Source organism: Tiliqua scincoides, chromosome 2 (assembly GCF_035046505.1).
Source record: "Tiliqua scincoides isolate rTilSci1 chromosome 2, rTilSci1.hap2, whole genome shotgun sequence".
Lineage (NCBI taxonomy): Eukaryota > Metazoa > Chordata > Lepidosauria > Squamata > Scincidae > Tiliqua > Tiliqua scincoides.
This window is the reverse complement of record NC_089822.1, coordinates 22,523,444-22,539,058: the sequence shown is the minus strand read 5'-3', so window position 1 is coordinate 22,539,058 and position 15,615 is coordinate 22,523,444. Positions and strand designations below refer to the sequence as shown.

The window sequence follows — 15,615 nt, the reverse complement described above, 5'->3', positions numbered from 1 at the left end:
ACACACTGTATATAAGATCTGTGTAACTTACTGCTTTCCTATTATGGAAAGGTATTTTGTATAGGAAAATTATGTATAGATAATCACACATGCTCACTGAATGTGTGCCCTGTTTATGACAATATACACAAAGCTTTCACACTTTTCTCTGCTAGTTTTGCTCTCTTTGTGTGGAAAACAGCATCTGGAGGTGCCTCCAGAGTTTTGAGTTTATCTTGTTGCATCTCCAGTTCTGTCACTATAATTTATTGCTTAATTTTTTCTGCAAGTGCTCTTTGTGGTGATGGATGGCTGACTTGCTCTGTTGTAACTGGAAGCCATCTCTGTGTGGTCTTGTCCTCCCTTTCCCAAAGGGCAGGGTGACCTGACAGACACAATAGAGAAGCCTCTCCTCTACAGAGCTGATACTGTTTAGATGACAGCTTTCTTGCTGTTAATAATTGCATATTCAAATGTGAAGCCACTTCTGAGGCTGCTCATATTCTTCATTTGAGGGAACAGCTCATCACAAGCTGTTCTTTCCACTCTGTTCTGTTAGAGGTGAGGGGGAGGAAAAGGTGTGAGCAGATGTCAGCAAAGAAAAACCCTTGTGAAACACCTCCTCTCTCCCTACCCTGGAGGTAGGTTTTTTTAAAATATATATAAAAGGAGCACCTCAACTGCTAAGTCCTAGTACCAGATGAGGCTTCTGTGGTTTTATGATTCACTCCCCTGAAGCTAAGGAATTGCTTGGGCTGTGTTCTGTTTGCAGTGACTGGCACACAACTTAATGGCAATGGGGGTTCCTAGTACCCTCTCGCAACAATGTTTAAAATGTTTTATCGGTCACAGCTTATAGCAACAACCTACAGCAAATTTTAGGGTGCTTGATAAACAGTTCATTTCCTATATGGAAATTTCATTCACCTCCAGTATTTAGTCATTTAGGATACATACAGTCTCTTTCGCCACACTTGCATACCATATAAATCCACTGCCAATTGGAAACTTGATGTATGAAGCAGCCTTTGGAGTGGTATGTAGAAGGGGTGAGCTTCCCACCCTTATTTCTCCACCACTGCCTGATCCCCAGCCGGCCTGAAGCACACAGCAGATGCTGTATCAGCACTGGATAGGATTGGGCAATAAGTCATTTTGAAATGGGGTAGAACTCAAAGCCTTTGATCCCTTTTATATTTAATTTCTTTTGTGTATAAAATCTCTTTTGGGTGCCCTTAGGGGAGAAAGGCGGATTATAAATCAAATAAATGGATGGACGGGCGAGCGGGCTTGTTTCTGGTAAGATAGGATTACAGCCCAAGTCTTACTGAATACAATGAGGTTACTTCTGAATAAAATAACAGTTTTCAAACCTCTCTCTATAATACATTTAAGATTAATTACCTTATCAAATACAATGGTTTCTCCAACTGGGTGAAGGGGGTAGCTTTGCTAATCTGTTGCAGCAAATATAACACTTGTCCACAAACGTTTATGCTGTAAAAATCTATTAAAGACTTGTCAGGACAGTTTTGCACAGCCTGAAGAAATCTGCTGTCTGAGCATGGTTGGCAACCTTCAGTCTCAAAAGACTATGGTATAAGCCTACAGCAGCTGGTCTCCCATCCTGAAAGCCTGGGGACTGTATCTGTGTGTAAGCCCGTGGCCAGAGTAAGGCAGAATTTATGTGTGCCATATGACCCTGGACTGACCAATCAACACTGTTTAAATGTGCTGAGTCACTGTGACTATGCATCTTGGGAAGATGATGCAAGAGAATCACGAGAGTATGAGGTAATGGAGATGAGGTCATCCCTTACCTGATTGGTCGAGAGGGAGGTATAAAAGGGAGGTTTCCAGAGCCTACCCTTGTGGATTGTGGTGAGGAGTTTAGAAGAGCGTAAATTTGTGTTGGAGCGTTTCATGACTGTTTGCTGTTTTGCTGCTGGTGAGTCCAGCTATCTGTAATACATATAAATACAACTTGGTGGTGGAAATCTGCCTGACTTTGTATTTTCATTCCTTCTCCGAGCTATCTTGTATCACTGCTGGTGCAAGCAGTACGCTGCACTACATCGTCTGTGGGTTGTGCACGCCGCATAGCCCCGACAAGACTCTTCAGCATAAACAGCAGTGAGAAGACCCTGTGTTCTACAATGGCTTATGTACATGGTTGCGTATGTGAAACATAATCTGAGTTAATAGAACAAGTTCTGGGAGGTCAAGTCGCCAGACTTAATTCAAAGGACAGAAACAGAAAATTCAAATATTGATTCATAGATTGCTTATTATTCCTTTTTTGGTCTGATCTTTTAAAAAGCGGTTCTTAACTGTGACTCTAAAAATCCCCGTTCTTTTAAAAAGCGTTTCTTAACTGTGACTCTAAAAATCCCCGTTAACAAGAACTTCTTGTTGAGATGTTAATGTGTTGTTATAAGAGCAAATCACTTGACTTGAAAAGATGTTTCCACTTGTGTCTGTGGCTTCTTCTAAAGGGGGTGAATGTTGAATTTTCAGTGGGAGAAAAGGAGCACTGGACTGAAAAGTGGGAAGACTGCTGCTCAGGATGTATGTGGCGGAGTCTGTATTTTCATTATGAATGAAAGCTTAACCACATTCCATAAACACATCTAAGAAGGAGCCGTGAGGGTATTTTATTAGGAAATCAAAAGCACTTTTAAAAGAGGACCACCAAAGCTAAAAGGATTTGGTATCAAAGGTAAATGGCAATGAACAGAGCAGAAAGGATTCTGGAGAAACTCTGCATCTGTGCCACTTGCAGATTAACACTGCTATCTCCCTTTCCTCAAAGCCAAAGCTGTTTCAGAGGTGTCTTCGCCACCAGCACCTTGTGGCAGGTTTCTCTTGCTATCTGTGCTGTAAGCACATACCATAAGTAATGGATTTTCTTGCCCCTATTCTCATTGGCAGTGGTTTACAATCTTGCTTTGTGCCATTTTGCCAATTATGACTGAACTGCTGCTAAATGTCACCTTTTGGGAGGTGAAAAACTCATGCTATAAGTGCCATCCTATAGCAATTAATGTAGCTCTCCTTTCTGGCTTAATCATGTCAGGCTGAGCTGTAGGTCACTTGAATGTTAAAATCTTAAATTTTCTTTCATCTGACGAAATGGGCCATAGTGTCCAAAAGCTTGCTGCAGGACTCTGTGTGTGTTTAGAAGAACTTTAATTCTAAAAAGCTTATACTAGTTTAGGCCTAGCTTAATGAATAGTGTGCGTACTCAAATTTTGAAATGTGACTTCTAGGCCAAGAGGTTGCAGGACTGTTGCACATTTGAGTGAAAGACACTAAATTAATACTAGGTATGAGTTCTTGGGTGGCAGATACTTGAAGCTTGAAGCTCCAAATCACACATTTAAAAGTAGTCTGAGTAATAAAAGCCTGAAGCTGCCTCTTAATGTCTTATGGCAGTCTGGAGCTGCCATAGACAAGCCTTCCTCCTATGTACGTTTCATAGCATATCAGAAGACCATTGCTGCCATTTCTAAAAAGCTATGGTAGGTGCCAGCATTTGCTCTTGGTTGAATTATTTATTAATTATTGCTTCACTTGGGGGATGCTGGGGAAAAAGGGGTACAGATAACAGTACCTGCTGTTAAGTTGCAGTTCAGATGAGAGGGCAGCTGATGTGCTTTAATACAGATTACCACTGTTAACAGGCATGAGAAATTAAACTATGCATGTGTAACAAGCAGCAGCTGCTGATGTTAAACTTGTCAGTTCTTTGAAGTGAATTTGATGGCATTGGGGCTAGGAGGCTGTAGACTTGCTAGTTCTATCCAGGCATTTGAGACTGAAGGAGGATGCTGTGCAACTTGGAAGTTCTGTTCTCTGGTTTAAAATGTTACCACCAGTACTGATGCAACAAAACAGGTAGCTGTGTGATTCCTTTTCATTTAGGACCAACACAGCAACCACTATCTTTTGTAGTAAAACAAATGTAAGAGCCATATGTCTGTGCTATTGATGCCTAGCTCTTACACCTTAAACAGCTATGGCTGTGTCAAGAAAGTCCATAAACTTGAGTTTCCTGTTTTGCCATGGGGGTTGTGCAGTCTTTCTTGGTGACTGTATTGTGCTTTAGTAAGGTTCAAACGGCCTGTTGACAGACCAGCAAGTGGCACAAAATCCTGAATCATGCATTCAGATCCCTTTGCACTCTTCCAAGCAACTGCCTTGAAGTCCGCCTTCTCTCCCACTCATGCCCGCATATACCACCTTCCCTCCTATATGTGTGATGTTCCTCTGCCAACTACAGCAATGGCTTCTATGTGGAAAACAGTATTAGCAACGGAATGCATTTTTTCACTGTCTTCTGTGGAATTTCTCAGCTGGAAAGAAGGAAACATGCCAGCCAACTGATGTCCTGCTCTCTGCAGACCACCAGCATGACTCGTGTTCTCACTGGGAAGAAATGATTTATGTTGGTGTAGAAATGGGTCACAAATAGGCCTTGTGAAAACAATCTATTGGCTTGTAACTCTACTGTGTAATTTTACTGTGTTGAACTTCAGCAGTTAGAGCAGCTGTCAGGCCTACTCTGCTCTTGAAACAGAGTATGTGCACGTCTTTGAAAACATGCCTCTAGTGAGCCTGATAACGTTCATGTACAAGTATGTTAAAGTTTGAAGTATAGCTTCAGTTTATGGGAAACTTCTTCAGTCAGGCTTTCCCAGTATTCCTCCGTAGAGTATGAAACTTTGGCCTATCCTTTTGTAGCATTGAAGAGCTCGATACAAATACTAATATAAACTGCTTTGAAAAACTGGTTAGACATTTCCCAAATATTTACCTTTAGAAAGTAGCAACTCCTGCCCCACTGGACATTTAAATTCAGGTTGATGACTAGAAAACTTGGACTAGTAGTAAAGCAACTCATAAAGAGGAATTTTCTCTCTACGAAATAAGGTGTTATAAAGAGGGCTTACCACGGAATTTGTGGTTAATATAGTATCTGTACAGCAAATATGAATATCCAGGGAGGGCAAGATACATAGGTTAAAACTGAATAACATTTATCTTGGAATAAGTTCGGTTGAACTCAGTGGGGCTTGCCTCTGCGTAGACATCATAGGATTACACTGAAAAAACCTGCTCCCTTTTGTTCTAGTTAATCACACAATGCCAAAACAAATGCTAGCACGATAATACTATAAATAATGATGTCCTTTTAAGACCCCAGAAGGTTTGGAGGAGGAAAACAGGGGAGAGAAAGAAGTGCACAGACACAGTAAAAGAATATTCACATATTCAAAATGTGAATATCCAGCACTGTCTCTTTAAGAGTTTTGAGGACAAAAGAGCCTGCAAGTGCAGTGAAGGCTAAATCCAGGGTTGTTGCTTTAAAAGCTCCAAGAATAAAGGGAAGTCTGCATGAGGTTAAGGATATAAGTGTGGGGAATTTCATTGTTCACATCTTCAAAAAGTGGAGGACTTAGCTCTGGAGAAATATACTGTAGCTGTGGGGGGACTTATAACAGAGACCCCCATAAATATTCCAACTTGAGTAGGTCCATAAGCTTTGAAGTATCCTATGGCAGTGCTAAGCACAACTTGCATCCTATCAAATAAGGTGTAAACATATCTGATGCTAGGTGCTGCAGTCCTAATAATCCTAGCACCCAGCCTATCCTACAAAGAGAGCTGGTCTGGTTCAGCCTGTTTTGCACAGGAAAGCACCCCATCTCAGTGGCATAGCCGGTGCCAAGCTCAAAATGTTGCCCTGGAAGTGAGGTCACAACCGGAAGTGACATCACGCCGGGGCTTTTTGAAAAGTGAAAATTGGGAGGAACCCGCCTCCCCCCCCAGCAGCTCACCCAATGATATGATGGTATTATTCATACATACCATGATTTTCACAATTTTGGTCACTAGTGTCCAGCTCAGCTTGTTGTCCCTCTAAAGCTTGTTGCCCGGTGCAACTGCTACCTCCTGCACTCCCTTAGCTATGTCACTGCCCCATCTGAGGGTGCAGGTGCACAGCCTGGGGATATTCCTAGAGACTCAACTTCTACCTGAGCCCAGTGTGCAACAATTCCAGTTGCAACCCATTTTGAGAAATCATATCAGCCTGCCATCACCTGTGCCTTTAGTTGTATCCTGATTAGATTTTTGCAATCTGTTTTACATAGGGCTGCTCTTGGAAAAGTATTTAAAAACTACAAGTGGTGTAAAGCACTGCTCTCAGGTTCTTTTCTGGGCTGTCTCACATGAATTGCTACTGGTTAATCGGCATCAGTTCTTTGTTTCTAGATGCAATACAGAGTCCTGGTATCCAGCTGACCAACAATTAGGGCCCAATCCTGATATCCAACCTAACCAACAATTGGGACTCTCAGTATCCAACTGACCACTTCTCTTCTATTTGTCTACTCTCCTGCTAAGGTTGTTTGAGAGAAGCTCTGCTCTGCAGGCCAATGCCTGTTGAGGCTCACATCACAAACCCAAAGCACCATGTCTTCTGCGGGGATATAGGCCTTGCCTTGGAGGCTTGTGCTGTCCCCCCCCCCATCCCTCCCTGTTTATGCACTTCTAAAGACCTGCTTATATTGGTGTACCTTTTGGGACTGTTTATAATTGAGAGAATACTTAGCCTAACTTTAAGAGACTGGTATTTTTGTTACAAAGCTAGTAACTGTTTAATGTGTTGTGAGAATGGATGATGGCCGGATCCCAAAGGATCTCCTCTATGGAGAACTCGTGCAAGGAAAGCGCCCTACGGGTAGACCACAGCTGCGATACAAGGATATCTGCAAGAGGGATCTGAAGGCCTTAGGGATGGACCTCAACAAGTGGGAAACCCTGGCCTCTGAGCGGCCCGCTTGGAAGCAGGCTGTGCAGCATAGCCTTTCCCAGTTTGAAGAGACACTTTGCCAACAGTCTGAGGCTAAGAGGCAAAGAAGGAAGGCCCATAGCCAGGGAGACAGACCAGGGACAGACTGCACTTGCTCCCAGTGTGGAAGGGATTGTCACTCCCGAATCGGCCTTTTCAGCCACACTAGACGCTGTTCCAGAACCACCATTCAGAGCGCGATACCAGTCTTTCGAGACTAAAGGTTGTCGACACAGGTGTTCAAACTTTTCAGCATTGCATAGCTTATCTGTAGTTTATCCTCTGCAATAGGTCATGACCAGCATCTTAGTTGGAGGCCTGGGAGGTCTCTTCTGGGTCATGCTGGACTGCCTACTCACTCGGTTGTCCTTCACACAGAAGCAACCAGAATCAACTTCTGGTCAAACTGAAAGTTGTCTGCAAAATGGAATTTTGAGTTCTCCCAACCTGCTTCTCCTTTCCCTGGTGTCTTTAGTTTGTAATGGTGTCAGTGGATTCCAAATACCATGGCTTTCCCCTTTTAGCTGCTGGTGTAGGGAAAGTGAATACAACAGGAAGAGTTGTGTACACACTATTAGGCACTACTTAGTCAGCCTGCCTTTTTCCAGGACTTGCTGTGCACCATGCACTATGAAACACTATACAGCTTAAATCTAAAGGTAGATACTGAAGATTAACCTTTCCCAACCCCTCTAAAGTCCATTTTACAAGCCCAGCAAAAAATGCATCTGTGAGACTAGGGCTGACACAGCAGACACCATTACATGTTTGTATTACATCAGAATTAGGTTGACTCTATATTTAAGCTTCAGTAGATAGCAAGCTCCAGGTAGGTATATCCAGAAATTAACAAAATGAATCACCTTTTCTACCAACCAGTGGACTAACATAAGTTGTATTGAAACATGTAATTGTGTTGATGCAAGTATAAAGATGCATGCAAATCATTGTTCTGTTTAAGTTACCTTATGTACTTGTGATATTTCAATAAGAGCTCAGAAAATGTAAAAAAAAAAAAGCCCTAAGGTTCTTGTGCTAAATGTATGTCCTTTTGGTTTTAGCTTTATCTTCAGGCCAGAATGAAAGGTGATTGGGCAAGACTTCTGCGTCCTACAGCACAGTTTGGTTTGATTGCAGCATCCATCTATGTGGGGCTCTCTCGTGTTTCTGATTATAAGCATCATTGGAGTGATGTATTGACTGGACTTATTCAGGGAGCACTGGTTGCCATACTTATTGTAAGTAGATACTAAGTTACTTTTGCTATGTTTATTCTGTTTCCTGATAAGTTGAGTTTAATAAGTTTTAGTGACATTAAGTTTCAGGATAATGTCTCACTGAGAGTAAACAATTAAGGAACCTTTCTGTTTACTTAGCTACTTCAGTGGAAGGGTGGAGAAAATGGTATGGTAAATTAGGCATTTTCTGGGTAACTGAAAAGCAGGATGCCCCTTTAGCTTTATTGCATTTGGTCCAGGTCTCAGCTTTTCTCCTGCTCTTTAAACCAGCTGCTGCAAATGTGTGTATAGCCAGGGTATATTACTACATAAGCTCCTACTGCCACCTAAACTGTTTTGAGAAGCAGCATTTCCTGTCAGCTAGGGTACATATTGTTATAACACCAAAGGTAGAAGGAGCTTGGAGCATGGCATTGGCAGAGTTTTCCTCTGCAATGATGTGTTGTCTAATGATGTCCAATCTGTTCCTCTAGGCTGTATATGTATCAGATTTCTTCAAAGAGAGGGGTCATTCATTTAAACAGAAGGAGGAGGAAGATTCACACACAACTTTACATGAGACACCTACCAATGGAAATCACTATGGCAGTAATCACCAGCCATGAGATTTCAAGAACGACCCTGTGGAAAAATCACAATTCTTTCTGGGCTATATATGTATAAATAAATTAAATACCTTTTGAAGGGACTGCTGCTATACCTCTTGAATGCTCACTTTAAGTGTGTGTGTGTATATAGTAACAGATGACAGACATATCTTAAAACTTCAAATTTTTATGGGTTCAAGCTTTTGCTTTAAAGACACAATTCTGGCTTTAATTAAAACAATGTGGTAACACTTATGTACAAACTGATTGTATAGTGTGCTTTGCTAGCATGAGACTTGTGGTGAAATACATACAAGTTAAGAACATTAAGCATTGTCTTGCTCAGCGAGAAGGAGGAATGGCAGCCTTTCCCATTAAAACTTCATGTTTAGTGGTGGATGCCTCTGCTGCAAAATTGGTGTTAGCAGTCTTCCTACTTCATTTTGGAAACACTTTTATAGATAAAGACTTGCAGCAAACACAATGTCTCTTTTGATTTTGGTAATACCTGTTAAGGAGAAAAATACAAGTCAAAGGCAGCTTGGTATTAAGTCTTGAAAATGTATCATTTTCAGTTTCCCATCCCAAAAGCTTACACAGCTATCTTGATGCAGTGCAGAGACATGAAGAGCCTTCCCATTATCTATTACATTAAAGAGAATAAAGTGGATAGCCCCATAACACATCAAGCCTACATTCAAGTCAGTAGGGATATTTTGGCTTGTGCTAAACAGACTTCACATTTTAAACTGTATGTATAAGATGCTGAACATACAGACCTTCTGCAAATTTATTTTCCAGTTCTGTGTTTCCAATAGCCTTCGCTGCTTGGCACATCTGACGGAGCAGTTCTTCTAGTCGTCTCATACAGCGAATTATGCTGCCTGCAGGGAACAGGAAAAGACTTCCCTTAAAATACATTAAAGCAGATTTTCCAAATATGTTTTCTGCACAAAATTAGTCTACATTTTCACTGTACTATCTCAGAGGCATAACCATTTATTCCCAGGCCTGTACAAGATCATTCATGTTCCTGATCTATACCACTAAATCTAAACTACCCCCAATTATATAGCATTCAAATAGCTACTCCACAGTATGGTGCACTCTCATTTCTTGCAACCTTCCTTTCAGCTTTGTGGTTGGCCCCAGCCTCTTAAGTGTACACATCCTGGCCTACCAGAGGGAAGAGCAGCTTCTGCTTGGTCATATGTTTCATGTCTTAAGTCAGGGCTTTTCAAACTGACTTTTCTTAAGTCAGGGCTTTTCAAACTTTGAAGGGGGGGCAACCTGGAGGCAGGGAGGAGACAGCAGCACCATCCCCAGGACCGCACTGCCCAGGGGAGCTGCAGGAGGCTTGGGTGCACTTACCCAAGCCTCCTGCAGCCTCCCCAGGCTGCAGGGAGCCAGGCATGACCTGCAGCAGGACTCCCGCCAGCAGTGAAAGTAAATGCAGCGAGATCGCGCTCCACTTCCGCTTTAGCGGAGACAGGGCACAATTACTCTGCATTTACTTTCACTGCTGCCAGGCTCCCCCTACATTAGTGCACCCAAGCCCCTGCAGCCCCCCTGGGCAGTGTGATCCTGGGGATCACGCCGCTGCCTCCCCCCCACCCACGCAAGTACTTAGTGGCTCTCAAACTCTCCCAGAGTTTGAGAACCACTGTCTTAAGTGAACAGGCATAATGGTTAGTGCATCCTTGCCTTTGCTCAAGCACAGGTGTCAGCAGCTGGCATGACTTACTTTAGTCATGCAGAAACTGAAAAAGGAGGTGATCTTATAACTTAGGCCAGGGGTGACAAACTCATTTCTTACAGAGGGCCGAAGTTAGCATTCATGGTGGCTCTAGTGGCTGAAGCAGCTGATGGCCAGAAATCAGCACTTTGTTATCATATAGAAGCTTATTAACTGCAAATGGCAGAAGAGAAAATATGCAAATCTTGATAGTATTTCAAGATATGGGAAAGCCCAATTTTCATGTTTGCTGCTGTTTCAGCAGTAACACTCAGCACTGCTCAGCAGTTGAGAGCCTGAGGACCGGATTAAAAGCTTCCAGGGGCCGCATCTGGCCCCCGGGCCTTATGTTTGACATCCTTGACTTAGGCAGTAGCTTAACTCTTGCAGGTACTCAGACATCCCGCTAGAGCAGGGGTTGCCAAACCCTAGCCCAGGAGCCACATGGAACGATTGCTTCCATGACTGTATCTCTACAACAATAAGAAAAGCAGTTTTTAAAACTGCTTTTAAAGGGATTCATTTTTCCTGCTTTTCCAGGGATCAGCACATTCCTTCTCATTTGCAGTGGCCATTTGTATGGAGTCAAAGCCATGTATAACAAGGTTGGACCTGTGTATCGCATTCAGCTACTAGAGGTACTGAATGTAATGGAAAGAGTATTCCATTACATAGCATTACATTCAGCACCTCTAGTGGCTGAATGAGGTACATACCAATGCTGGGAGACTTAGATATTAATTTTACATTTATATTCCATGTTAAACTTACATGGAGCAGAAACAGACAACGTTTGATTTGCATCGTAGGTTGCTTGATGCTGTTTCAAAACCATTTCTCATTCCATTTGTGCAAGTCAGTTTTGCCTTCTGCTCCCTTCCTCCTTCCACCTCCACCCACTTACTGTATTCAAACTCTCAGCACATCGGTTCTCCATGTATATATTATTTATTTTCCAGCCCTCTACACTGCATGAGTAGAGTACACTGCTGCAGCCCTCATGCCAAAAAGTCTGGGCACACTTGCTCCAGCTGCAAAGAAGTTCTGCTAACATTCAGCATATATGCATAGTAAATCCTATAATATGAGGCACGGAGCCAAGAATCATGATTTTCACCACCAACCACCCCACATACTTTACAATACACACAGTATGATATAAAGGCACATTTTTGCCTAAAACATTTTTGGGTATAAATGGGTACATGCTAAATCTGTAACAGGTGGGGTGGCCTAGAGCTCAAGAGTGAGTTTTCCTTCTAAGATCATAACTTAGAAATTAGGCCACTGATGTATTTTTTCCCCCAGCTAGCTTCAATGTGAGATTAAATTTGATGGTTTGATTCTGGATCCAGCAATACAAGCCACCTGGAGTCAATTACCAAAAAGACACAAGTCTGAGCCAAAAGAAGCTGGGATACATCCTCAAGAGTAGGCCATGCTGTACGCTGAGCAAGCAATCATTAGGCTGACATATGCTTGCAAGACTTGTTATGAAAATGCAGCCTAAGTACATTGACACCCACATAAGGTTCCTTGTAGGATTAAAATAAGCATGTGTGGGTCCTGTTTTATATAAACACATTTTTTGTATACAAACTTGGTCAGTCCTTGTTAAGCATACTGAAGTATCTATAGCTTGTTGCTCTAGTTTTCTTTAAAAATACCACACATTTCCAGCCCTAGCCACTGAAATCTTAAATGTCTTTTACATAATAAAAAGTGCCTTCTTATAGACATTGCCTCTTGCAGTTACTAGAAACAGCATCCTTTTGTTAAAGGACTGCTAATTTACCATAAGAAAATAAGGATGTGCCATTTATACTGAGTTAGCAAAAAATGGGTGGGATGGTGGTTTGGGATTATGCTATCATGGTCAGTGCCTTGTCTGGGTTTTATATAATTTCTACCCTAGCAACGGAAATCGCTGTTGTGGGCAGCTTACAAAGCTTTATTATCCCACTCTGCCTGATGCCCAACAACAAGACACTTGCCTCATAATGCAACTCTGACCTCCCTATTGTAGCAGAGAGTTCACTTACTGTGCAAGACCCATTACTATCTACTTGCATGGGGAGAGGGTATGGGGACATCTTGATGCAGTATTTGCAATTGAAACCAGCCACAGAATTGACTGCTTACCTGCTTCACTGCAACCAATAAAGTGTATCTGACAAAAATGAAACCAAGTCTCTTTTGTTCTCCCACCTTACCCTTTCTGCTGCTTTTCACTACATGAAAGTTAGAGGGGTGGGGACATACAGGACATCAACAGCCTTCATGTGGACCCAGTGACAGAATTTCTCCTTCTTGGTAAAGTTTGAAGAGGAGGTCAAGAGATCAAGTGTGGATTGTTTATGTCAGTGGTTTTTATTTAACCATGGACATACACTTGAACTGCATCAGATTCTTTAACCAGCAGGTGTGTGTCTCAGCATAAGCATTACACAGAAAGAGAGAGCTAAATCATGGGATTCCTCACCCTTCTTTCAACACAAAACAGCATGACCTGCTCTTATAAATACGGGTGGGACAGCAATTCAACCATGATTCTGTAGTCATTAATTTACCAGGACTTATTGAAGCACAAAGCGTTCTCAGAAACAAGTGACGCTCTCCATTAGCACAACAGTTTTTTGTATAAAAAGAGATGGACAATTACTTGTATCCATTTGTTTTAAGGCTTTTGTAAGCTGTGATCCAAACAACTGGTGCCTTCAAAAAGGCTGTAATGAAGCAATACTGACATCAGGATTACATCAAAACATTAAACAAGCAAACATAATACTGCTGACAGTTTTGTGCAATAGTCCTGCAAAGACTTGACAGCTTTTATGCTGGCAACATCAGCAAAATGTAGGATGTCCGCAGACAACCTCTCACCCCGCTTGGAACCATGGCATCATGTAAGAAAATCATCTACAAATTTTGCAAATGGGGTTCATATTTCACCATCAGCCTGCTAAGAGTTTCTAGAGAATTCAACCAAAAACACTGAAAGTCACATTTTCACCTGACAAGAAAACAAGCAGAACAGTTCTTTGTGCTGAATTGAATTCAGCACATCATTTTTCCCCAAGATCTAGAGAACTAGTAAGATTATATCTGCAGTCCTGTCAGAATTATGTTGTGTTTGTTGTAGTGGCGACATCTCCTCATGAACAAGCCAATGTGTCAGCCTGGAAGGCAAAGACTTTGTTGCAGCCTGATCCTAGGTATGATTACTATTTTACTCTGTCCCATTTATTTCAATGGAGCTCACTCCCATGTAATGTTACATAGTATTGTGATCTTCACCTATCTTGTGCTCTGAGGAAAAGGAGAAGCTACAACTGTGCCTCCCTGCATATCAGTCTGATCCGCTGGTTTGCACAGACAGCTGCAATGATTAAAGTAGATAGTGGAGAAGGAGAGAAGGTGTATTGGCAAATTGCAGTAATGGGCAGCCCAATCCTGAGCTGCGGGACCCAGCGGCTCCACGGAGGGCTTCCGCCGGATCCAGTGCCTTCTGCGCTACTGCGGGAGGCTCCCCAGGAGAAGGGGACGTTTGTCCTCTTCCCCTGAGTAACGGAAGCAACCCCACAATGGGGCTACTCACTTTAGCGGTGATTGTTTGGTCGCCGCTAAAGTGAAGGTGCTCCTGTAGGATGAGCAGCCCTGCCCGAGCACCCTGGATCCTGCGGAGCTTGGCTCCGTGGATCCGCCTCTCCCCCACCACACCTCACCCACGCCCCCAGCCATGCCTCCCCCCACACGCCCGGACACGCCCATCTCCCATTCTGCAGCCCAGCGGTCACAGAGACTGGTGAGCTGCGGAACCCGGGTGCCCGCTGCGCGCTGGTTCAGCACCAGCCAGAGCTGAGCCAGCTCTGGCAGGAGCCCGGCGGTAAGCCCCGCAAACGTGCTTTATGGCATGTTTGCGACTGTGGCCCGCGCTGTGGATCAGGCCCTGATTCTCCTCATTTTTCTCCTGCTCACTGCAGTGCAAAGAAGAAGAAAAAAAGATTTTGGTACAAGGCACAGGTATGTGGGAATTAGTCCCACTCAGCTGAAATGGGACTTCTGAGTAAGTAGGCACAAGAACAGGCTGTAAACATCTTTTGCATCATGTTCAGAAGAGAAGCAAGAGACTTGGAAAGGCCAGGGCAGGGAACAAGATTGTCCCACAGGCCTCTGATAAGGTGCCTGGAGGTGGTGAAGGATTTGTACACTGATATTTTACCAGCTAATACACTGCTTGCAGGACTAGTCTATCTAGCCACATATGTGTATAAAAATAATGGATCATTAGAAGTAGTAATCAGAAGCATCGTACCTTCAAAGACATCTGTCATTTTACATATGTGGGCAAATGTAGCTCCATTGGCCCAAGTGTATACCACATCCATCAAGTTTGGCCTAAAGGAATTGAGGTAGTTTTCTTCATCGATTTCCAATTTAGCTTCTGCTGACACTTTAGCAATTCGTTTTGCACATTCCTTTAAAAAGAAAGGCCTTTATTAAACACAAGTACACACCAACAGACACCATCACCAGACAGGAAAATCTCTTCCTAGAGTATGCACAACACCAAATACACAGCTGGCATTAATTATCTATTAAGTAAGAGAGAGACTTTATTATTTATATACCAGGAGTACATAAATAAACCAGGAGGATATTTACTGTATAAATATACAGTATTTATACACCACTTTTCAACAACCTAGTTCACACAATACCCCTTCTCTCCTTGATGTCCTAAGGAGGATCAGAGGTGAATATCTCTGCACTACAGGGAGAAAAGGAAAAGTTTCATGTGAAGCCCATGAGTGCACAAGACCACAGGTGCACAAGTAAAGTAGAGCCATTACTTTTTCTTTCTAATGGGATGTCATCTTCCATTTCTCTCTACCGACTGTCTACCAGAATTCAAATTTAAAGTCCAACTTTCAAATATTTCTTTATATCTCTAATGGCCCAGTCCTAATGCCACTGCAACTAGTGCCACTAGGACACTGAAAAAGCCATGGCACTGTAATGCGCACTGGGGCACGCACACACGCCAGTAGCCCCTGGAAGCCATGCTGGTGCAAATAAGGTCATTGTGGGTGGTTTGAAGGTGGAAGAATCAGGGCAGGCAAGGGACTGGTTTGAGAATGGAGGGGGTGTACATCAGCTCATGCTAGATCCTATCCCTGTTTTACCGGCCCAAAATGCCCCCTACTTTTCCTCACACGA

General features: G+C 42.8%; 2 protein-coding genes across 3 annotated transcripts in view; one reads left to right on the top strand and one right to left on the bottom strand.

Moving 5' to 3' along the window:
* PLPP1 (phospholipid phosphatase 1) overlaps nt 1-12,580 on the top strand; it is a 100,593-nt gene extending 88,013 nt beyond the window's left edge. For both annotated transcript variants that reach the window (XM_066614564.1, XM_066614563.1), the window contains exons 5-6: nt 7,897-8,073; nt 8,547-12,580. In XM_066614564.1, coding sequence (XP_066470661.1) covers nt 7,897-8,073; nt 8,547-8,678 — 309 coding nt within the window. In that variant the 3' untranslated portion in view covers nt 8,679-12,580. The remainder of the gene's footprint in view (nt 1-7,896; nt 8,074-8,546) is intronic.
* MTREX (Mtr4 exosome RNA helicase) overlaps nt 8,832-15,615 on the bottom strand; it is a 45,631-nt gene continuing 38,847 nt past the window's right edge. Inside the window, exons 25-27 of the mRNA XM_066614561.1 lie at nt 14,711-14,873; nt 9,440-9,544; nt 8,832-9,168 (exon numbers count right to left, since the gene is read on the bottom strand). Of these exons, the coding sequence (XP_066470658.1) occupies nt 9,116-9,168; nt 9,440-9,544; nt 14,711-14,873 (321 nt within the window). The 3' untranslated portion in view covers nt 8,832-9,115. The remainder of the gene's footprint in view (nt 9,169-9,439; nt 9,545-14,710; nt 14,874-15,615) is intronic.